At 39.0% G+C, this 24,659-nt stretch overlaps 1 protein-coding gene across 3 annotated transcripts in view; it reads left to right on the top strand.

Annotated features, from left to right (window-relative positions):
* The window catches only part of RASGRF2 (Ras protein specific guanine nucleotide releasing factor 2), a 214,684-nt gene that overhangs the window by 38,575 nt on the left and 151,450 nt on the right, over window positions 1-24,659 (top strand). For all 3 annotated transcript variants that reach the window (XM_036999810.2, XM_036999818.2, XM_036999829.2), the window contains exon 2: window positions 18,310-18,416. In XM_036999810.2, the coding sequence (XP_036855705.2) occupies window positions 18,310-18,416 (107 nt within the window). The remainder of the gene's footprint in view (window positions 1-18,309; window positions 18,417-24,659) is intronic.

Below are 24,659 nucleotides of genomic sequence, written 5' to 3'. Positions count from 1 at the left end.
TGGTTGATAAATATTTAATGGATTTCTTTCTCCTCCTTTCTCTTTTTCCCTCCATCTCTCCTTTTCTTTTTGTAGTACCTCCTGTTTCTTACGCTATTGATGTGAAGATTAGAAATGAGGATAGAAATGTCTAGGGCAGCAGATAGGAGCATTGTAAACTTCTAGGACAGAATAGAACTGTGTAGATTTGATAATTTGGGGAAAATTATTTTATGACATATTTATTATTTATCCAGGTTCTAGCCCATCTATTTCTTCTTTCCCATGTGGTCCAACCTTTTGTGGTAGGTCTGCCACATACAAAGCTTTCATGACAAAGAATAGGAAAGGAGTGTGGGTGGACGAGTGTGCATCCACTACTACTCCTGGGCTCCAGTTTAGGGCACATGCTCAGGTGGGTTGGGGGTGGCCCTTCTGCCTTTATATGCCTATTCCTCATCTGTAGAATGGGAATAAATCATGGGGTCATTGTGAGAATGAAATGAGAAAATACAGGAATAATCTTAATACAGTGCCTGGCATATGTTTAGCACTGAATAGATGTTAGTCATTATTATTATGCCCAGACATGCAGGCCTGAACATCATCCTAGGCTGCCCAGGGTAAAGAAGCTCCTCTGAGAGTGTAAGCTCCCAGAGGGTAACCCACTGCTTATAATTTCTGGTTACAGTGGTATGTCTGGGGCCACTCAGTTGCTGAGATGGTGGTGTGAGTGTCATTCAGCAGCTGGTTTTCATGCCTGTCAGATGCAGCCTTATATCAACTTTGGCAAACATGCAGAGCAAAGATCTCTAAAGAAAATCTAATAACAAGTTAAAAAAAACAAACTATTCATATCTTTTGCCAACTCTTGAGAATCTCAACCAATGGACTAGCTCAAAATTCAAGTAAAAAATTATATGTACCAAGATGTTACGAAGAATCATTGAAACCTTCTAAATGTTTCAAAAATAGGCAACTACATTTAAGTAAACTGTGGTATATCCTCTCTATGCAGTGTTATACAGGCTCTGTAAATGTTTACCACATTTTAAGTAACTTGGAAAAATACTTAGATTATCATGTGACCTGGAATACTCTGGAATAACATTGCATATGTGAGCACAACTATATTAAATTGTTTTTAAAAAATAGCTGCGATTGAAATATATCAAAATTTAACAGTGGTCATCTTTGGATGATGTTGGGATTATGGATAAAATTTCCCCTCTAATTTTACTTCTCTTTATTTTCTATATTTATATGATATATGTGTATTGTTTTCATGCACAAGAGAAAAACTTTTTCTTAATGGAAAAGTAATGTACATAAGTAGTAGACAAAAGCCATGGTATTTGGCTTGTATTTTCACAGGGAAAAAAAAAATCAATGCATACGGCCTAGAAATTATTTGTTATATATTCTTCAGAGAGAAGTAAGAGTGTGCATAAACTAAATTAAAGACACAGTACTTTGGAGAATTTGAGAGAAGTTTAGCTTTCTGAGGATTTTTAGAGAAGCAGCAAAAGTATAAAGCCCTGACTAACACACACAGGCACGAGTCAGTCTCTTCTTTCCCAGCACTGCAGTAGGTACTCTTAGCCCTTCTGACTGTTGGAGATTTGAGAGCATCATTTTCTTCTAAATGTCTGACAGCTATAAGCTTTCAGCTGTCAGCAAATGAAGTGAAATGTGTTTTTAATAATAAGAGTCCTTTTAGGGAAAGAGGCCCAGCAAAACCATCATTGGTAGTTCACATTCAGGCAACATTTTAAGCTCCCTTCCTAATCCTGCTCCTCTGGTTTCAGTAGCCAGGCATGTCCACCAGGTGTGCTTCGAGTCCTTTTATTTACGTAGATGTTTCCAGCAATTTGTGTATGTTTTCCTACTTATAAATAAATACACACCAAATAGCCCTCTCTTTCATACTGCTGTGCCTCAGCATATTTGTTTGTTTTAAAGCAGGAAAATGTCTAATAGGCCCTGAGTAGTTTTCACATCATAATTTACCATGTATAGGATTACATTTATGCCCTTAAAATGTATATGCTTATTATAGCTCCTTTAAAAAAATGCATGAATGTATGAATAAGAAGATAATAATTACTCAGGGGTAACTACTGTTAGCCTTTTGGTATGTTTCCTTCAATAACTGTAATAATACTTTTTCATAAATATTACCAATTCTGTATTTGTCCCTCAGGATTCTTTTATTGCCTGTCCTATTTATGTTAGTACATAGAAAACCCATTCTTTCAAACTACTTGTACATGGTATGCTATAGTTTATTTAGCTATTCTTTTACTGATAGACATTTGGCTTGTTGCCTTTTTTTTTGCTATTAAAACAATATTCAGTGAACATCCTTGTATGTGCCCTTCGAGCACATGCGTGTTTTCCAGGAAGCAGCAGTACTTGATGACGGGCTTTGCTTTTACATTTTCATTTAGTATGTATTGTCAGTATATATCGTTAAAGATTTACAAACCTACATGTCTTATGTAAATAGGTGTTACATGTATCTATTTTTCTTTTGGAGTAATGGGTTAGTTGCATTACCCTATTGCTCTAAACCTTGCTTTTTTGACTTACTGACATAACCCTGATCTCTTCTCATGTCATATACACAAAAGTGGTCAATGTTACAGGTGGTCTGAACTTTTGCAGAAGACCCACGACCCACAGATACCTGGGAATATGACTAAAAATTTCCTTTTAGCAACCTAACTTTTAAAAAACTTTAAATTTTGTTAATCATTTCAAATTGTAGTAAAATTGCAGGTGTAGTACAGAGAACTCCTGTTTGTGCTTTACCCAGATTCACTAGTTTTGAACATTTTGCCCTATTTACTTTCTGTCTCTTTTTGTTTCTGTATGTATGAATTCATAATTTTTCTTTACTTTTCTCACTTGGTTAACCAGCATTCTCCACTATAATGTTATTTTTTCCTGTCTAATTATTAATAAATTATGGGGCAATTCATCCATATTAATGTAAGCATCAGTAATTAATTTTCTTTTTGGTTTCCATTGTATTGATACATTGTGTTAATTTGGGATTTTGCTAGACTTGGAGCTGCATCAGCCAGATTCCCCTACCAAGGAGTTGCTGCCTAACTGTGGAGAGTGTGGCCAGCAGATGGCTGCTAGCTGCCAACTCCTCCAGAACCCACCACAGCTGCAGAGGCTGCCTTGTCCAAGGTTATGTCCTTCCTGAGGCAGCGGGTAAAAGCCCAACCATTTCATTCTGAAGCAGGACAGTCTGACATGCAGTTTTTACTCTTTATCTCCATGGCATCCACCACTGCTATACCAGCACCCCTTTCTCATCCAGCGCCTACGGCTGCATGGCGGATCCTGTACAACCAGATGGAGGAGAAAGAAAAAGCCCAAGCTTGGGTTGTGGGTGGGTCAGCTCACCTGGCCTTGAAAGAGTGTGCCAAGGGGAAATTCTCCCAGCAGGTGGACCATCAGGCCGTGCATGTGGTATGGGAAGAGAAGTGGTCTGAAGTTCAAACATGTACAGACTTATGGACAGAGGTGAATGGCCGGTTGGCATCAAGGGTCTAGAGGAAAAAAGATTAGAAATTTGGAGACAACAACGCTAGACTAGCAGAAGTATGTGGATGGATATATAAGAGTGGGCCCATCATGTGATGTTCTCTGCAGCATCCACCGGAGAGTTTTAAAGATTCTGGTCTATTTTCCTCTGAAGACTGATCATTTCTTGTTCTATCAGGCAGTTTACTTAGCACTAAATGACCAAATCTGCAAACTGACCTGGCCACTTTATGTCAGCTAATACTGTCATTGGCCACCCCAGTGCTGACACAGTGAGCACACAAACAAAACAACCACTGTGGCTAAGATAGAGGCTACACGTTGGCCCAACAGCATAGATTTCTTCTTACCAAGACTGATTTAGCTACTTTTGCTGCTCAGTGTCCAGACTGACCACAGAGATGGACACTGAGCCTTCGTATGTTACCATTCCTTACGGGATCAATTGACTTCTTTGGAGCCAGTTTACTCCATTTACTTCATTCTTCCATTTGAAACCACTATTTCTAATCTTCAGTTATGTTTATTCATTTAATTTTTTCATTTAAGATGGCCGGTTTTTTTAGATCTAAAATTTCCATTTGGCTCTTTTTAAAAATCATTTGTATTTCTCTGCTCAGATTCTCTGTCTCTGTACTCATTACGACAATCCTTTCCTTTGTTTTTGTACACATTTTTCATAGCTGTTTTGAAGTCCTATTTGCTAATTCCAATGTCTGTGATATATTTTCTCATGATTGCGGCTTACATTTTCCTGGGTTTTGTTTGCTTGCATGGCTAGTAACTTTTGAATGCATTACTGGAGGTATTGGATGATATATTTTAAAGACTGAATTACCTTGTTTTCCTTTGAGGAATATTCTTTTTTATTCTAGCAGGCAAGTTTCTGATTGACTCAGTCTCCAAACTCTGTCTTCCTGTGGTGGGCAGCAGCTGCCATCTTTGATCAGTTTTTCCATTCTTCTAGCTTTTGGTTTCCATTAAGCTTCTTGGAGTCTTTCCTATGCATGCACATTTCAGGGGCCAGTCTATATTTGAGCAAAGCTTTTAATGCAGATTTTGGGACATCTATTCTGTGGTTCTTACCTTTTCTAGTATATTCTCCCTTAATTTCTATTTCTCTAGCACTTCCCATTTCTGTCCTCTTCCTCCTCAAGCCAGTATTTACGTGGCTTTCTGATGGATTTATAGCTGCTCTGTAAACCTAGATTGTGAGGTACTCTCCTGCAAAAGCTGAATAGATATCAATCTCATGTAATGTAGGTCTCTTCTTTCAAGAATAAAATGCCCTCTTAAATTTTGTTGTCAAATGGTTATATATATATTATCCCAAGCATATTTATGTAGTTAATTTTATCACAAATTTAAAATTGTCTTCTGCTCGAGCATTAGCTTGATCAAAGCTGTTCTGCTAATATAAGAAACTCATTTAAAATTTAAAGCATTGTCAAACAACTCCCCTAAGTCAGTTTTATCAGTATTCTCTCACCAACGTTGCATCAATGTCCCTGTATGTTCAATAATATTTTTGTTGTAAAGCTGCTTACATAGTATCCTACCTGATGGATGAAAATGTTATTTCAGTGTTTTAACTGATATTTCCCTAAGGTCTAATGAGGTTGAATATATTTACATTCCATTGGAAAGTTCTATTTTGTATTTTGTAATTTGCCTATTCATAGTTTTGCCTGTTTTCCTATGGGTTATCTTTTTTTTACTGAGTATACATATGAATTATAATTAATCATCAGCTATTTACATTGCTGACATGAGAAATAACTTCACATTGTCTGTTTTCATGTTAGGTCATGTGTCTTTAATTACAAAAGTTTTAGATTTTTATGTGGAATTTATCTGTCCTTTATGTCCCTTGCTTTCTTGTGCCAGTGCTTTTCTCGGTATAGATATGAATTTTTTTACACAAAATTTGTTCCATACTCAGTCACCAAACTGTCTTCCCTATGGTGGGCAGCAACTGAAATATGCTTATATGTTATTTTATTGTCTGCTTTTACACTTATTGTTTAAAGTAATTAATATTCCCAGAAATATTCCTGAAAATATTCTTTGGGAGCCTGAATATCAATTGCTCAAAGTGTTTTAGTCCAAATATCCCATAATTTATTTAACTTGCCCCCTGTTTTGGGCATTTTTATTATTATTAATGATATTAAGAACATTTATGGATATAAGTATTTCTAATTATATAATTGCTATAGGTTCCTATATTTGGGAACCATTTTTATTTCAGTTAGCGCATTACACTTCCCAACTCCGGTTTTTATCATTTTTAAAAGTTGAAATTTGAAAAAAATGGTCTTAATGTACTAACATGCATTTATTTTTCATATTTTCATGTTTGTGACATTTCTTGGTCTTTGTGGGCAGGTGAATATTCTGTTCCTTTTCTCACATTTCTAACAGGATATTTGGCTTTTTAAAAATTGATTTAGAAAACTTCTTTATATAGTAAGTAAATTGATTAATCCTTTTATATTATCCAGTTTTTGCCTCATGAGCATATGCCATTTTGGATATATATGATAATTTGATCATTACTATTATTTGATTCTTATTTTAGGGCTTCCATATTTGAGGTTTGCTCAGTGAATTTCAGTGCTAATAATTATTGCTGAGCAGTTAGCACTTAAAATGTAAAATATGAAACATTAAAAAGGATTCTTTTGTCAGTTTTGCAGTGTTGTGAACCCAGTACTTCTGATTAAAAAGCAACAATGTAACAGTGATTCTAATTATTTGATAAGTGATAAGTGTAACTGAATGTTATTAATATAAGCTAGACACAATGTCATAAAAGATTTTTTGTTTTAAAGGACACTAATTATTTCTTTTCTTAGATATATATTTTCTTTTATTTCTATTTTGATAAATTGCCATGAAATAAAAATTGAGATATTGAACAGTAAAGCCAGAACAGTGATCTGTTGTTTATATTACATACTCTAATAGTAAAATTCTAAATTATGTTATAGCTACTAAATTATTTGGATAATGTGGTTTCTCAGAGATCATCCGGTTCTGTTTTCCAAGGGCAGGAATCATTTTTCAAACTCTCCAGAGAGATGGCCAACTGGCTGCAGCATCTAATTCCATTTTTAGAAAGGTCTTCCAAATCTCTAACCCATTATTCTTATTTGCGCCTTCTGGAGCCACACAGGGCAAATCTAAGTCTATCTCATTACCCTCATTTCCCCTGCCTATGTTGGGCATGACCATAGCCCTTGTCTGCTAGAGCACCTCAAGGGTTTGCTTGCAGCAGTGGAGGAACTTCAAGTTTTGCTCAAGTCTCTGTGTCAAAGTATTTTCCTCTCTGTAAAGTGGTACTAAATGCCTTGGGTGTTAACAGCATACATTTTCATTGTACTTACCTTTGCACAAGTGAGAATATGGTTGGCAAATGGAAAGTAAATAAAACCAATGGTTGAAATGAGAATTGATGAAGGTGGCATGAAGTAGAAGGGCTTTGAAGGTTTTGTTCTTTAGAACCAGTGAAGTTAAAGGTTCTGGATTAGTTCAGGAGAGGGCAGGAAAGATTGGACATAGAATGGTGATAAAGTTTAGTCACCTTGCTGTCAGAGAAGGCTGTGCCAGTGGTGACTGAATTCACAAGTGTGCTCACTGAGTGGCTCTAGGCTGACCAGAGTTAGATGCCTCCCTCTAAAGCTCATAAGTAAGTGGGAAGGCTGAGTGTTGTGGGGGGAAGCCAATCACATAGATCAAATGTTAGCTTCAACAACATCCGTCCTTTGGAGTGGTATACAAGAGAAAGACAGAAACTTGTATGAGACTTTAATGAAGCACAGAGAAGCATCACTGCTGTTCCTTGCCAGCTCGGGGTTGAGACTTCAGCCACTATGCATCATGCTTCCTTTTCATAAATTCCAAGATGCCTGGAGATTTATGAGCACTCAGATCCCTGGTCAATGAAAGTTTCTCTCCCAGTATTTATACGATAGCTTCTCACAGATATGAAGAACAACGAAATATATCAAATTCTTTTAGCCATTCTTAAAATGACAGGCTTTCTGCCATCTTGTATTTGTCAATCTCCAATGAGCACAGTTTACTTCTACTCAGTTCTTTGTGGAAGCCAGACCCATGGGAGTGACAGGGGAGGGACATGCTCTGGGGTGCAGAGGACTACTGAACAGTGTTGGTCACATTCTCGTGGCCTAGGAAGGCCCGACCCCAAGGCCAGGTGGGGACAGAGAGCCCCATCCTGTGTGAGACCCACGCTGTGACTGCAGAGGCACTGCCGCCCCAAGCTGCTGTGTTGTCATGGTCACTTATCCTACGTGTGTAAGTTACTAAGCCAGGCACAGTTCGGAAGGCACCTGTTTCTTTATTGATCCGTGTCTGGCATGGGGTGAGAAATCTGTCAGCCAGGGGGAGAAGGCCATGCAGCTTCCTGCGGGTCTCTCCCCCCCCCCACAACCTCCTCCTAAGGCCCCCACACCCGGAAGGGTTCTCTGCCACAGTCCCTGCAGAGGGAGGGTTGGTTTTAGTTCTCTTAATCTAAAATTGACAAGTGTCAAGGATATATATAGTAATTTAAAACCCTGCAGTACCATCTGAATAATGTGCATGGAGCAGCATTTTTTAAAGGAAATTATTTTTGTGCTGTATACTTTTAAGAAAATCCACAGTGGTTTTTATCTTCCTTTGAACATCACTGATTTGACCAATATCATTTACTTCCTGTAGGTATAGAAGTAGTAGTATAAAAATCTGGAGATAGTTTTGAAAATGGGTAAATATCTTTATTGTTGATTATGTAGCAACGTATGTCTTTTGTAAATGACTCAAACAATTTAAAAATGGAATGGACATATTTTTATCAGGTATGTAGCTAAACCTGTGTGTTGTAAACTATTCAAACAATATAGAAATGCAGAGATTGGGAGGGGATACAAGATGGCGGCATGAGAGGTGAGACGGAGAATTCCTCCCAAAACCACAGATAGTATGAAAATATAGTTAATTGATACAACTAACCCTTAAACAACAAGAAAGAAGGCTGAACCAGACTGCACACAGACCTCACAAACAGAGCAGACCTCACAAAACAGGGTAACGTATGAAAGCCTTAATCAGGTGGGACCCAAGCCCTTCCCCCATCCCAGCTCACCTGTGGGAGGAAGAGAAATGGAACAGGGAGGGGGTGGAAGCCTAGAACTGCTGAACACCCAGCCCTGGAGGTCTGCTTTGGGAGCAGAAACCTACACTGTGTGGTGCTCTGGACATTGGGGAGCCCAGACAGGTGGAGTGCTTGGGAGACAGATTCTGGCCTTTTGTGGAGGAGGAGATCCACACCCGGCCACTCTGAGACAAGTGAAAGGCAGGCAGTATGAGAGGCTTCCTATCAGCGAGAGGGCTGGTAAAGGGGTGGGGTTTGCACATAGCTTGCTGCATGGGGGAGGGGAGAACTGGACAGGGTTGTCTGGATGCGCTCTGCCCAGCTGGTTGGGAACTTTGAGGAGCTTCAGGTGCTCCATTCCATGGCTGTCTCCTCAGCTGTGAGGCCCCCCACTGTGACACGCAGCCTTGCTGCACCTTCCTCCTGGCCTGCAAACATCAGTTCACAAACCTGCAGTCACTGTGCTGGCATCAGGCCAGCTAGAGGGAGGCCCCACCTACAACAGCTAGAGACACAAAGCACAGAGGCTTACGCATGTGTGCTTGGCCCACTGGCTCTGACACCAGAGACAGGCACCGCAGACGGGAATCAGGAAACAGATCTTTCCTCCCCCCAGGCACCAGCTCTGCTCCCCTGCGACCCCCAACCTCACGCTAGGGGCTGAGTAGCTCCAGAGACAGGAGCTTCTGGGCACTAGTGGGCACCACACAGAAACAGGAAATGTCAAAAGAACACGATCCAGACCAAAATCTCACAAACCCCAGAAAAAGAGCCAAATGAAACTGAACTCACCAATCTTCCTCAAAGAGAGTTCAAAATGAAAATTATAAACATGCTTATAGAGGCACAGAAAAATATTTAAGAACTCAGGAATGAATTTAAGTCAGAGATTCAATCATTAAGAAATTCCATACATACAATGGAGGAATTTAAAAGCAGATTAGATGTAGTAGAAGAGATGGCAAATGAAATAGAAATTAGAGAAGAGGAATACAAAGAAGCTGAGGCACAGAGAGAAAAAAGAATCTCTAAGAATGAAAGAATATTGAGAGAACTATGGGACCAATCCAAATGGAACAAAATTCACATTATAGGGGTACCAGAAGAAGAATAGAGAGAAAAAGGGATAGAAAGTGTCTTTAAAGAAATAATTGCTGAAAACTTCCCCAGTCTGGGGAAGGAGATAGTCTCTCAAGCCATGGAGGTGTACAGATCTCCAAATACAAGGGACCCAAGGAAGACAATATCAAGACATATAATAATTAAAATGGCAAAGATCAAGGATAAAGACAGACTTTTAAAAACAGCTAGAGAGAGAAAAAAGAACACATATAAAGGAAAACCCATCAGGCTATCATCAGACTTCTCAACAGAAACCTTACAGGCCAGAAGGGAGTGGCATGATATATTTAATGCAATGAAGTAGAAGGGCCTTCAACCAAGAATACAATGCCTGGCAAGCTTATCATTTAAATTTGAAGGAAGCATTAAACAATTTTCAGATAAGAAAAAGTTGAGAGAATTTACCTCACACAAACCACCTCTACAGTGAATTTTGGAGGGACTCCTATAGATGGCAGTATTCCTAAGACTAAATAGATGTCACCCAAGAGATAGACAAAGAGTACAGAATATGATTCATAACATACAAAGAATGGAGGAGGAAGAAAATGAGGAAAAAAAAAGTGAGAACCTTTAGGTTGTGTTTGTAATAGCACACAAAGTGAGTTAAAGTAGACTGTTAGATAGTAAGGGAATTACCCTTGAACCTTTGGTAACCATGAATCTAAAACCTGCAGTGGCAATAAGTACACACCTATCGATAATCACCCTAAATGTGAATGGTCTGAATGCACCAATCAAAAGACATAGAGTCACTGAATGGATTAAAAAACAAGACCTGTCTATATGCTGCCTACAAGAGACTCACTTCAAACCCAAAGACATACACAGACTGAAAGGAAAGGGATGGAAAAAGATATTTCATGCAACTAACAGGGAGAAAAAAGCAGGAGTTGCAGTACTTGTATCAGACAAAATAGACTTCAAAACCAAGAAAGTAACAAGAGTAAAAGAAGGACATTACATAATGATAAAGGGGTCAGGTCAACAAGAGGATATAACTGTTATAACTATCTATGCACCCAACACAGGATCACCTACATATATGAAACAAATGCTAACAGAATTAAAGGGGGAAATAGAATGCAATGCATTCATTTTAGGAGAGTTCAACACACCACTCACTCCAAAGGACAGATCAATCAGACAGAAAAGAAGTAAAGAGACAGTGGCACTGAACAACGTATTAGAAGAGATGGACCTAACGGCATCTACAGAACACTCCATTCAAACTCAACAGGATACACATTCTTCTCAAGTGCACATGGAACATTTTCAAGAATAGATCATATACTAGGCCACAAAAAGAACCTCAGTAAATTTGAAAAGATTGAAATTGTACCAACCAAGTTCTCAAATCACAAAGGTATGAAACTAGAAATAAATTACACAAAGAAAATGAAAAAGCCCACAAACACATGGAGGCTTAATAACAAGCCCTTAATTAATCAATGGATCAATGAGTAAATAAAAACAGAGATCAAGAATATATGGAGACAAATGAGAACAATGATTTAACACCGTAAAACCTGTGGGACGCATAGAAGGCCATACTAAGAGGGAAATACATTGCAATACAGGCCTACCTCAGGAAAGAAGAACAATCCCAAATGAACACTCTAAACTCACAATTAATGAAACTAGAAAGAGAAGAACAAATGAGGCCCAAAGTCAGTAGAAGGAGGGACATAATAAAGATTAAAGCAGAAATAAATAAAATTGAGAAAAATAAAACAGTAGAAAGAATTAATGAAAGCAGAAACTGGTTCTTTGAGAAAACAAACAAAATAGATAAACCCCTAGCCAGACTTATCAAGAAAAAAAGAGAGTCTACACACATAAACAGAATCAGAAATGAGAAAGGAAAAGTCACTACAGACACCACAGAAATACAGAGAATTATGAGGGAATACTGTGAAAACTTACATGGCAGCAAACTGGATAACCTAGGAGAAATAGACAACTTTCTAGAAAAATACAATCTTCCAAGGCTGAACCAGAAAGAAACAGAAAATCTGAATAGACCAATTACCAGCAAAGAAATTGAATTGGTAATAAAAAAACTACCTAAGAACAAAAACCCTGGACCCAATGTTTTTACTGCTGAATTTTATTGAACATTTAGTGAAGACCTAAAAGCCATCCTCCTTAAAGTTTTCCAAAATGTAGAAGAGGAGGGAATACTCCCAAACTCATTCTACAAAGCCAGCATCACTCTAATACCAAAAGCAGGCAAAGACACCAAAAAAAAAAAAAAAAAAAAGAAAATTACAGACCAATATCCCTGAGGAATATAAATGCCAATGTACTCAACAAAATATTAGCAAACCAAATTCAAAAATACATCAAAAAGGTCATCCATCATGATCAAATGGGATTCATTCCAGGGATGCAAGGATGGTACAACATTCAAAAATCCATCAACATCATCCACCACATCAACAAAAACAAGGACAAAAACCACATGATCATCTCCATAGATGCTGAAAAAACATTTGACAAAATTCAACATCCATTCATGACAAAACTCTCAACAAAATGGGTATAGAGGGCAAGTACCTCAACATAATAAATGCCATATATGACAAACACATAGCCAACATTATACTTAACAGTGAAAAGCTGTATGCTATTCCTTTAAGATTGGGACCAAGAAAAGGACGCCCACTCTCTCCACTTCTATTCAACATACTACTGGAGGTCCTAGCTATGGCAATCAGACAACACAAAGAAATAAAAGCCATCCAAATAGGCAAGGAAAAAGTCAAACTGTCCCTGTTTGCAGATGACATGATATTGTACATGAAAAACCCTAAAGAATCCACTCCAAAACTACTAGATATAATATCTGAATTCAGCAAAGTGAGGAATACAACACTAATATACAGAAATATGTTGCATTCCTATGCACTAATGATGAACTAGCAGAAAGAGAATTCAGGAAAACAATTTCATTCACAATTGCACCAAAAAGAATAAAATACTTAGCAATAAACCTAACCAAGGAAGTGAAAGACCTATACCCTGAAAACTACAAGACACTCTTATGAGAAATTAAAGAGGACACTAACAAATGGAAATTCATCCCATGTTCTTGGCTTGGAAGAATTAATATTGTCAAAATGGCCATCCTGCCTAAAGCAATCGACAGATTCAATGCAATCCCTATCAAAATACCTACAGCATTCCTCAATGAACTACAGCAAATAGTTCTAAAATTCATATGAAATGACAGAAGACCCCAAATAGCCAAAGGAATCCTGAGAAGGAAGAATAAAGCAGGTGGAATTACGCTCCCTGACTTCAAGCTCTACTACAATGCCTCAGCAATCAAGACAATTTGGTATTGGCACAAGAACAGAGCCATAGACCAGTGGAACAGAATAGAGAGTCCAGATATAAACTCAAGCATATGTGGTCAATTAATACACTATAAAAGAGTTATGGATGTACAACGGGGAAATGATAGCCTCTTGAACAGCTGGTGTTGGCAAAATGGGACAGCTACATGTAAGAGAATGAAACTGGATTACTGTCTAACCCCATACACAAAAGTAAACTCAAAATGGATCAAAGACCTGAATGTAAGTCATGAAACCATAAACCTCCTAGAAAAAAATATAGGCAAAAATCTCTTGGAACTAAACATGAGCAACTTCTTTATGAACATATCTCTCTGGGCAAGAGAAACAAAAGCAAAAATGAACAAGTGGGACTATATCAAACTAAAAAGCTTCTGTACAGCAAAGGATACCATCAGTAGAACAAAAAGCCATCCTTCAGTATGGGAGAATATATTCATAAATTACATATCTGATAAGGGGTTGATATTTCAAAGTATATAAAGAGCTCACACACCTCAACAAACAAAAATCAAATAAGCCAATTAAAATTTGGACAGAGGAGCTGAACATACACTTCTCCAAAGAAGAAATTCAGATGGCCACAGGCATATGAAAAGATGCTCCACATTGCTAATCATCAGAGAAATGCTAATTAAAACCACAATGAGATATCACCTTACACCAGTTAGGATGGCCACCATCCAAAAGACAAACAACAACAAATGTTGGCGAGGATGTGGAGAAAGGGGAACCCTCCTACACTGCTGGTGGGAATGTAAACTAGTTCAACCATTGTGGAAAGCAGTATGGAGGTTCCTCAAAAAGCTCAAAATAGAAATACCATTTGACCCAGGAATTCCACTCCTAGGAATTTACCCTAAGAATGCAGCAGCCCAGTTCGAAAAAGACAGATGCACTCCTATGTTTATCACAGTACTATTTACAATAGCCAAGAAATGGAAGCAACCTAAGTGTCCTTCAGCAGATGAATGGATAAAGAAGATGTGGTACATATACACAATGGAATATTATTCAGTCATAAGAAGAAAACAAACCCTACCATTTCCAACAACGTGGATGGAGCTAGAGGGTATTATCCTCGGTGAAATAAGCCGGGCAGAAAAAGACAAGTGTCAAATGGTTTCACTCATCTGTGGAGTATAAGAACAAAGAAAAAATTGAAGGAACAAAACAGCAGCAGACTCACAGAACCCAAGAATGGACTAACAGTTACCAAAGGGTAAGGAACTGGATGGAGATGGTGTGTGGGCTGGGAAGGATAAGGGAAAAATGGGGCATTACAATTTGCACACATAATGTAGAGGGGGACATGGGAAAGGTAGTATATACAGAGAAGACAAGTAAGATTCTATTGCATCTTACTATGCTGATGGACAGTGACTGTAATGGGGTATGTGGGGGGGACTTGATAATAGGTGGAGTCGAGTAACCATAATGTCGTTCAAGTAATTGTACATTAATGATGTCAAAGTAAAAATAATAATAAAAAAAAGAAATGCAGAGAATGGAATTGGTCCTGCAATACCATGCTCCAGCAGTTGCCACTGTTAGCTACAAATTTGTTTCTAACTTGCAGAAGCTTAAAGACCAGAGTTTTAAGTGAGCTCATGTTTTCCTGTTGGGTTACTTTTGTTCTCTGCTAAAATACATAGCATAAATAGTAGCAAACCCATTATAATAAAGCTCAGAAAAGTGGAAAATAAAAATTCATATAAAGCTACAATAGATACCAATAAGACTTTGGACATTAAATTTCCTAGGTCTGTGTTGTCTTTCTGGCATTTTATAGTGAATCTGCCAACTTATAATATCTATTCTTGTTGTTCTTCTAGGGGTTTGTGAGATCATGATAATATTCTGGCTTTTCATGCTTATGATAAAAAGGTAGCTTGAGTGGTCTTTTTTAATTCCTTCTCTGGATGGCTACCTGGTTATAATTATATAATCAAGCAATTGATCATGATGTGTGGCTGTTTGGAGCAAATGTATCAGTTTAATTATACCTCATGTTTCTTTACTGATGATCATTTATTCATCAAACAGTATCGAGAGCTTTCTCTGTGCCTGGCACAGTGCTAGAATCGAGGATACAGAAGGACAAGGCTGGCAGGGAAGAGAGACACATGCGTGGAAAACGCTAGGGTGATGTAAGAGGAGGGTGCACAGAAGTCTCCAGAATCCCCAAAGGGGACGTTATACAGAAGCTTCTTTCCCAGGTACCAGCCCAATATTTTTCCTGTTAGCATGTCAGTCATGTCCAAAGCTGAACTTATTACCTTCCCTCCTTCCCTCCCTCCCACCCCCAATGCTCCTCCTCCCACCCCCTGCCTACACAACTACACCTTCCTCTCTGTCTTTTCTCTGTCAAGTGCATCTTTATCCAACAGTTTATCTTCAAGTAGCAACCCCAAAGTCAGACTCAACTCCATTCTCTCATCACATCTGGTTTCATCAATGCTCTCTTAGTAGGACTCTATTCCAGCTTTGATTATCCCTCCAGTTATGGGGCTCAGACTTTTGGTTTGGAAGTGCGCCAATGGTCTCCCAGACATGGCCTGGAGAAATAGATTTGGGAAATAGGTGAGAGTGTCTAGGGAGAAGAAGAAGAGAAACTTACTGTCATTGTAGTTATTGAATTGAAAGACATGAATGTTTTATTTTTGTTACATATTTATTAAAAACAATCATATATAGTTTATTAAAAAATTTTGCCCTGATATACACAAAAATTTCCTGATAATGGTAATTAACAACAGCTACTCTCACCTGCCTTCTGTCCACACCAATATTCAGTCAAGATTGGTTTAATATTGAGATGTAACCCAATAAGACTGAAGATCAAGCACTTCAGGTCCTAGACAAGATAATACAATACTCATAAGCCTTCTGCATCCTTGGATTGACTAATGTCAATAAAGGAACCAGTTTTTGATGGTGTGAAAGAAATGTGTTCATCTCCAATGACAATTCCAAGCCCCTGCCAGCCCACTCGGTCAGGAGAAGGCCACAAAGCATCATCCTCTTTGGTAATTTCAATTTTTAAGGTCATTGCTGTTTTAATTCTTCCTTGCATTTCAGACCTGGTATTATGGAACTCGTCTACCTAGTTCCTGCAGGGGGTAGGCTGGAGTCACAGAGCACCCTTGAGGGTGTCCACTGCTGCATTTAATCCTCAAGGTGACCTCTAAAGTCATAGGTCTGATATACAGACCCCTGGTTCATATCAGAATGAGGCCAAAATATACAAAGAAAACTTTAACAAGCGGCTAAAAAGAAATAATCTGCAGGTACAGGCAGAGGCAGTATCTTTTTGTGGTTAAACTGAATTTGCTAAGTGAACTGGAAATGCAATGTGTATTTCCCAAAACTCTTTCCATCATTGTTATGCCTCAGACATGGCCTAACCTTTGGATATACTCTGCTAATATAATTGCCTTGCTGGCTTTTAAAGGTGGCTGTTAATTGGGTTCCTGAGCAGCCGCTGCTATTGAGGTGCCAGTTGCAGCCTTTCCACAAATGGGGCCGCTTCATTAAGTGCTTCCTCTCCCTGGAAGGGCCCCTGGGCTTGGATGGTAGCCAGCAGTTACTGAAATGCCATCACTTATAGGATTGCCCTTTAAGCCACTGATTTGTTATTTTATTGAGTTTCAACTCTTCTCTCAAATTTAAATGGAGTTTTATTGGATACAGTGTTAAACTCAATTCTTCCCATTCTCAGTGGCCTTTTCATCAGGTTATTTCCCTCTGGTTCATAGCATTTAGTCATCTGACTGGACAAGAGGTTTCAGAACTAAAGACAGCTTGTCAGTTATGGGGCTCGGACTGTCAGTGGGGAAGTGTGGTGACAGTCTCCCAGACATGGCTCAGGCATGCCCAGTGGGCTGATGATTTGTGCTCAGGTAGCCTGAGAAGTCTCTTAGGCAATTTTTTCCCCTTTGGTAAAATTTGTTCTGAATATTCTTATCTCTGGGATTGTTGTCCTGAAGATTTTTAATTTGTTTGAAGAAAGTGAGTACATAACTGTCACACTGGATAAACATTTTAGGGGTGAGGTGGGAATGTAGGACAACAGAAAGAACTTTGTTTTTGTCTTTGACTCTCCCTCTGCTCAGAGCAGCTCTGTGGGGCTGTTTCTTTTCATACCCCAGGATGAAGTCTTGGGCGGCCCAGTGTATTTTCTGATTATTCTCGTATAATGAAAAGTTCTCCAGTCACATTTCCTATCCAGGCAGTCTCAGCTTGGTAGTTAATACATCCAACCTCAAGTAGCTGGTTTAAAGTGAAAGCTTCTCCTATCCCTGGTTCAGATTTTAGATTCAATTTTGTCAAATTCCACCAAAAATAAGAACTATGGGTATTTTTATTGGAATACATTGAAGTATAGATTAGTTTTCAGTTTAGAGGTGATAAAAATATTTTCTTGGATTTATTCTTATTTGTTACTGCAAATGCTGTGTTTTCAAAATTAACTTTTCTATTTGTTGATACTGTACAAAATGTAATGAATTTTGTGTATTGATTTTATATCCAACAATGTTGTTGGATGTTCTTATTCTAATAAATTTTCAATTAATTTTTAATATAGACAATTATATCATCTGTGAAAAAATGAATTTTTTCTCCTTGCTTTCCATTTCTCATGCCCTTTTTCCCTCTATTTTTCTATGTTCCCCTCCTGGTAGAATTGGTTAATAGAAATGGTGATAATTGCCATCTTTCTCTTATTTTGATTTTAGAGGGGTTGCTTGTAGTAGTTTACCATTAGGTAAAATGTTTGTAGTAAATTTTCAGAGGGTATCCTTTATCAGGTTCAGTCATTTCACTTTCTAGTTTGCAAAGGATTTTAATTATGTGTTTGTGTAGAACTGTATCAAATACCTTTTCTGTATCTTATGAGATGTTGTGGGTTGACTCTTACTGAGGGCTGTTAAAATGTAACATATGGCATCTTCTAGGTGCAAAGGCATTGCCAAGTAGACTGGGAGAGATGCTGCATTTTGAAACATGAATTACATAATGTTACACATTTTGTAAACATATACCCCGTAACGGGATTATCATGTTGTTAATGCTTTCGTGCTTGAAAAATAAAACTCATCTTTGTTTGTTTGTTTTTCTCTCCAGTATTACTTTACTGTTCTTTTTGGCCACGAAGGACAAAAACCACTGGAGCTGCGCTGTGAGGAAGAGCAGGATGGTAAAGAGTGGATGGAGGCCATTCACCAAGCCAGGTACGGGCTCAAATCCTCTGTGTGACACTAGATTGTCTGGGTCTTGCAGTTTTCACTGTTGGTGTTAGATTTAAAAGAATTTGTACTTCCAAGATAAGCTTCCTCTTGATTTCTCCTCCTTAGTCACTTTTGAGATGATTCTTTGAGCTTTCTATGGCTATTTCCAGCTAAAGAATAAAAGGATAATAGAATATAACAATAATAATGGTAATACGTCACTTTTGTGGATTTGTTGATACATGCCACGCACTGTTCTAAGTGCTTCTCCGTTAAGGAGTTTATTAAATGCATTGATTGATTTCTCTCTCAACAGTCTGTGAGAGGGCTGTTATGATTACCCTCTCTCTTACAGATAAGGGAGCTGCGGCCCCGAAGGCTAGTTTCCTTGCCTGAGGTTACACAGCTAGTAAGTGGCAGAGCTGGGATAGGGACCCAGCCCAGCCCCCATTTGTAAACCCTGCCCTGGGTAAGCCTGGTTGTTGAGAAAGGTGATGCCTACCTCTGTCTAGGGAAGTAGAAGGTTGTGATTTACTTCCTCTCAAGAAATACCAAGAAAGTTGATAAGAATGCACTGGCTGCAAATGGGAACAAGAAATCAAAAAGAGATGCAGAGAGCATAGCTCTCTTTCATTTTTCATATTCAATTCTGAAGTCCCATTCATTTTTGCTTCAAATGGCTCCCATGCTCACTGCTTTTTGCCTGTCACTTCGCTAATCCAGCCCCTCATCCCTCCACAACGTTCTGCTCATATCCCTGATGTTTCTGTGGCCAAACTTGAGCTGGGGTATGTTTTCATTATCTTCACCTGACATGCTCCCCTTCCCCTAAATGTCCATTCATGTTTCTACCACCCCTCCCTGAAGCTTTCCCCCACAAGTCAGCCATCACAAGCCCCTTCTCCAAATTGCTGCTGCACTTACATTTTACTACATGTAGAAAATTTAACAATTTAGCACAATTTAAGTGCGTTTTTACATATTCCACAGATGTGATTTCTGTTTTCATGGGTGTGATTTCTGTTTCTTGAGCTGGATTGTATGCATCTTGAGAGAGAGGAGGAGAATGCTTCATTTCTGAATGAAGTGCTAATTATGTAGTAGGTGATCAGGAAATATTTTCAGACTAATTATTAAGAGAATGAGGCATTTGTTCTGAGTTTAGACTGTTCTTGAACCCTTAAGATGTTCTCTGCAAGTCTCCTCTCCCCACCTCTCCTCTCTTTTTTCTTCAGCTGCTTTATAAGACACCTCCTCTGTGGCAGGCTGCATGCTAACTGCTTTACATATTTATTTATTTTTATTCCTCCCAGCTACCCAGAAAAGTATAATTAACCCCATTTTGCAGGTGAGAAAACAAAAGATTATGATGATGATTGAGCAGATTGGTCAAGTCTAACACAAAGCTGTTAAGCTGCAGAGCTGGAATTCAAACCCAGGTCAATCTGGTTCCAGAATCTTTAACCAGTGTTCTGTATTGTACTTCTCTTCATTATTATCTTTTTTTTCAATCTCGATCTGTTCTATTGCTTTTTCTCCCTTCATTCAAAGATGAAAATGGATTAATGTGAGGTCAAGGTTGAGAGTAGAAGATGTTTTTTGAAAAATATTTCAGTTCCTTTTCTTTCTTCCTCTCCAAAATATTTATCTGAAATGTGAAGGGTTGGCAACCCAGTGCTGTTCTCCAAGCGGACCCCTGGAGGCAGCTTGCCCACGTCATAATACAGGCATACTGCTCAACTGTCTTTGTTCTTGTGTGTCTGTCTGAGAGTCTTGCTCCAGACTTAGGACTAATGTAGAACGACTTACTGTAGAAAGAAGGTCAGGTCTTCTAAGGTGAAGGAAGTATCAAGCTGGCAAGGTAGAGTACTTGGGCCATTTCCAGAACAATCTTTCTGACCACTTCTATTCCTTTCTACTTGGGAATCAAAATGCATAAATAATTTAAAACATGTATATTTGCTCAACTTTTTCATTTCAGTAGAGCCAGGTACCATTAGTAGCCCAAATGCCTTTACATTTACCAAGTCAATATGCTGGCAAACTAAATACAGTGTATGAATTATTTTCAAAATGGTTAGATTTCAAATAAGAGATTATTTTTCTATAAAACAAAAACTTTGTCATATATGTGGAAGTGGGTCAGTAACTATTAGGTATTAATTGAGATATGACCAAAACCAGGGCATGTATGATCTTGTTAGGAAACAGACTTCAGAAACCATGTTAGTGGTTTACGTAATCCAATGGTAGAAATTCTCTTCTCTTTTGGATTTGAGATTTGGTTAATAATTGATCTTTTTCTTGATGTCCTGACTTTTTGGTCCACTATATTTGCTTTTCCTTTGACTTGAGGCCCAAGACTGTGTTCTAGAACATCCTTTTAATCTGAGTGCTTTACACCTGAGCTCTTACATTTGACTGTTTGCATTGAGATGCTTCTTAATTGTTTTTGTTTTCTAAATCAGGGAAGATAATAATCTTTTAATTTTCCCTAAGTCAAGTTTTTTATGTAAACTTGGATCTGTGAAATTCACCCTGACTTTGTTTATACATGAACAGGGCCAGAAAGTTAATGAAGCTGATTTAGAGAAAGAATTTATGAGCCATTTTTACTTGGCACCATGCTAATTAAAACAACTGGTTAGTTGAGTAAACATCTCACCTTTAAAGGACAGTTTGATGGCATTGATTTGCTGCCTTTTTAATAGAAAAGTTTAAATGTTTAATAATTATGGTTTTATTGATCCCTCTTTTAAGGAGTCTGAGCTTTTGATTAACTGATGACTATTTTAGCATGAGACTAGTTCTTTTCAGAGCTAGAAATCCTCCCACAGATACTACATAGAAACAGGGACTGCTGAGAACCCTCAGTTGGTCCCAGCTATTTTCCTGAGTTGGCTTCTCAGTACTGGCCTGGGGATGCCATCTTTATGTGCCCTGAAAATCATGTCCTTGCTGTTGGCTTTAACACCTCAGAGTGGAATCTACTTGCCCCAGTTTGTTTCAAGAAGATCTTTGGGTCATTTGCTGGGATGTCAAGTTGCATGTTTTCTCCCTTAGATCTGATCCTGGAAGAATCTTTTTTGGAAATTAACATTCTCATTTTGAATCTTTGATCTGGTCCAGGAAGCTTGTTTTATAGTTTTGCTTGTAGTTGGCCAGTATTACATTTCTAGAACACTGGCACATTTAAAATAACATTCCATCACATATTATTGGCACTAGTTCATGGGATGCTGCTAGAAAGACTCAGTCTTGTTTTTTTCTGGACGAGGTGAAGCCAGAGCATTTCAGTATCAGTGAAATGCTTACCCCATAAACGGTTTGTTATTTGGGTATTGATCTTTGGACATTCCCAATCTCAGCCATATCTGTCTACCATGGTTGATTTACTTGTAAACATTAGGACAATCAGAAACACTAATCCAATTGATTGTGGGATCTCAGTGTTTCATTGGCTGAAAAGACAGCGTTCATAGTGCTTTTTCTCCTTGTTTCATCTACTGGAACACTGACCAAGTGAAGCTTTGGCATTTAGAAGGTAGTCATAGCCTGGAATTGGACACAGCTGTACAGAGGTACCAAGGCTCTTCCCATTCTGCCCCAAACATAAGACCCAAGAACCTGGTCTTTGATAGGTGGGAAGAGAGGTAGAAGATACGCCAGAGATCTAGCAGGTGGACTTCAAAGGACTTTGTGAACTCTTGGGTATGGGCACTGTTAGACCAGTGTGACATCTAACATACCTCTCATGCCCCCTACTTTGAATGGTGATACTCACTGGGAGAAGAAATAATGAGTAAGAGCAGGTCTGTGAGGCGAGGATGACAAGCAGGGCCAGGAAGGGCCTCTGTGGGGAACTGGAGGGTATGATTGCTACGAAGGGGCAGTGGGGAGCCATGTGGTAGTGATGGATCTCCCTGCCCCTTGGTACGTATGGTGTGAGTAACAGTACAGGGGGTGACTGGAGAAGTAAGGCATGTCCTGAGGGGAGAGCCAGCTCTGGGTTTCTACCAACGCTGAGGTCAGGGCAGGAATTGTGAAAAGTTGGAGACATAGAGAGTATTGGACTGCTACACTGCACTATGGAATGTGCATAGCTTTTATTTGGCCCTACAAAGGTGTTAAGCAGAAAGACAGATATGAGAGGGATGAGAAGAGGATGGAGCCCACCAAGAACTCAGGGGGTTAATCAGATTAAGCCAGAGAGCTAGAAGGGACTCACACCTTTTGCAATGTGAGTTCATTCTACATTCCCTGAATCTGGGCTTACCTTGAGACTTGCTTTAGCTAATGCAGGTGAGCTAGGGCAGAGACAAGGGACAAGCATTATGATTAAGTTTCCTAAATATGTTGAGATTAGCATAATAAGAACTAGAGGGACATATCTTAAGGCTAAGATTCCACTTTTGGAAGAGAATTGGGAAGTCAGAGTAACATTCTTTGGTGATCAGCCACTGATTTATCTTAAGACAAGGTAAGCAGTCTTAACTGACGTGTTCCCAATACTTGGGAGTGGCCACTATCTTAGAGAGAAACAAAAGATTTGTCCTAAAGAATTACCTAGAGGAATAGCTGTAGACAAAGGCATATTGTCTCTCACCAGAGATAGAATCATGAGATGAGAATGCCTGACAAACCTACACCCCTACCTTTTACCTTTGCCCCATTCTTGAAAGCCTTAAAAGACAGAATTCTAGCTTTCGGGTGTGCATCCTCATCTCAGAGGTTGCCTACACTTGCCTTTCTTCGAGTGTGTCACTCTCTCTGTCCTACTTCAGAAAAGTAGGGAGAGGCTACTGAGAACTCTGATTTGGGCTTACAAATTCCCTTGCCTGGGTGACCCAGAGGGAACTGCAGCTGCATGATCATGCTCCTTAATTGCCTGCCTGAAAACCTTTTCCTTGCATTTGGGAAGTTCTCAGAACATAATCTCACTCGATCCAGTGCTCTGCGGCTCCCCCAACTCCTGGGGTGGTAGGGACTTAGTTCCCACATGGTACAGATTCAAGCAGATCTGGATGTCAGGTGACATTGGCTTTAGGAGTTGGCAGGGGATCTGCCCTATGACGAGTAGCAGTTCAGTGAGCTTCCCTTTCCACCCTGTTTTTCTTTCCTTTATTCAGGTAAACCTGCCTTTATTTACCTTGACTCTAGCCTGCTCCTGCCTTAGAGTATATTGAAATAAAACTTTCATTCTGCATCACTACTGTGTCTCTGCCCTTCAGTTCTTTGTTGTAGCGTGGACAAGAACCAAAGAAAACAAACTCATCTCCGCAACAGAGGTATGGCTTTTGCTCTCAGGGTTTGAGACTGTCCTGCTACCTTTTCCCTTCTTTGCCATTTCTCCACCTGAAACCTTGCTTGAACCCCCACAATTCTCTCCCCTTCTTGGGTGTGTACTTGTGGCAGGTGGATTTTAGGCTTTTCTCTTTGGGGAAAGTATTTGCAAGGGAAAATGGAATTGGGCATATGCTTCCATCCCATAAAGCTCACATCAGATTTAGTTTGGCAAAGGCTTGATAAAGCTCCTTCCTTCACCTTGTCTGTCCTGAATTTGATGAGCAGAGAGACTTAATCCTCCAGTTAAATCTTTCAGTTAAGCCTGTCCTCTTGTAACTAAAGGCAGCTCTAATCCAGCCTCCTGGGTCTGTTTTTATCTACAGCCTTTTGATCGCTGTGCCTGGGGCAGTCTGCCCTTCATTCCCCCTCCCTCCACTTCTCTCTCTTTCTTTCTGTCTTTTACTCCCTCTATCCTCTCTTCCTCCACCACTCTCTTCCCTCCTTTCTTCCCAAACTGCACACACACTCCACACAACACACAATGGTAACTGCACCCAACATCTATTGTGTATAATCACATTCTTTTTACTTGGCTAGAGGCTTGATTTAGAGTGAATTGTGTAGCATAGAATCTGTCCAGCACTAAAGGCTGCTCTGCATGTATCACATCATCCCATAAAGTCGCACTTTATAGAGTGTCCATGGAGAAATACCTCCAATTTAGAAAAGAGTGATTATATAGAAAAACTGAAAATTCTTCATGTATTACTGCAGAACTATCGGACAACACATTCAGAAATGGTCAGTGATGTTATAGCCTAAAGCAATCCTGAAGCCATATCTTATATTCTTCGTCTGTCAGAGACTTTGACTATGATAAAGCTAAAAATGTTGTTCATTTGGGGTATTATTATATTTTTTTACTAAGAAATTATGTCGGGTCTTTGCCACCAGATTTGC

This window comes from Manis javanica, chromosome 1, assembly GCF_040802235.1.
Source record: "Manis javanica isolate MJ-LG chromosome 1, MJ_LKY, whole genome shotgun sequence".
Taxonomy (NCBI): Eukaryota; Metazoa; Chordata; class Mammalia; order Pholidota; family Manidae; genus Manis; species Manis javanica.
The sequence above is the reverse complement of the archived record's forward strand: the minus strand, read 5'-3'. Positions and strand labels throughout refer to the sequence as shown.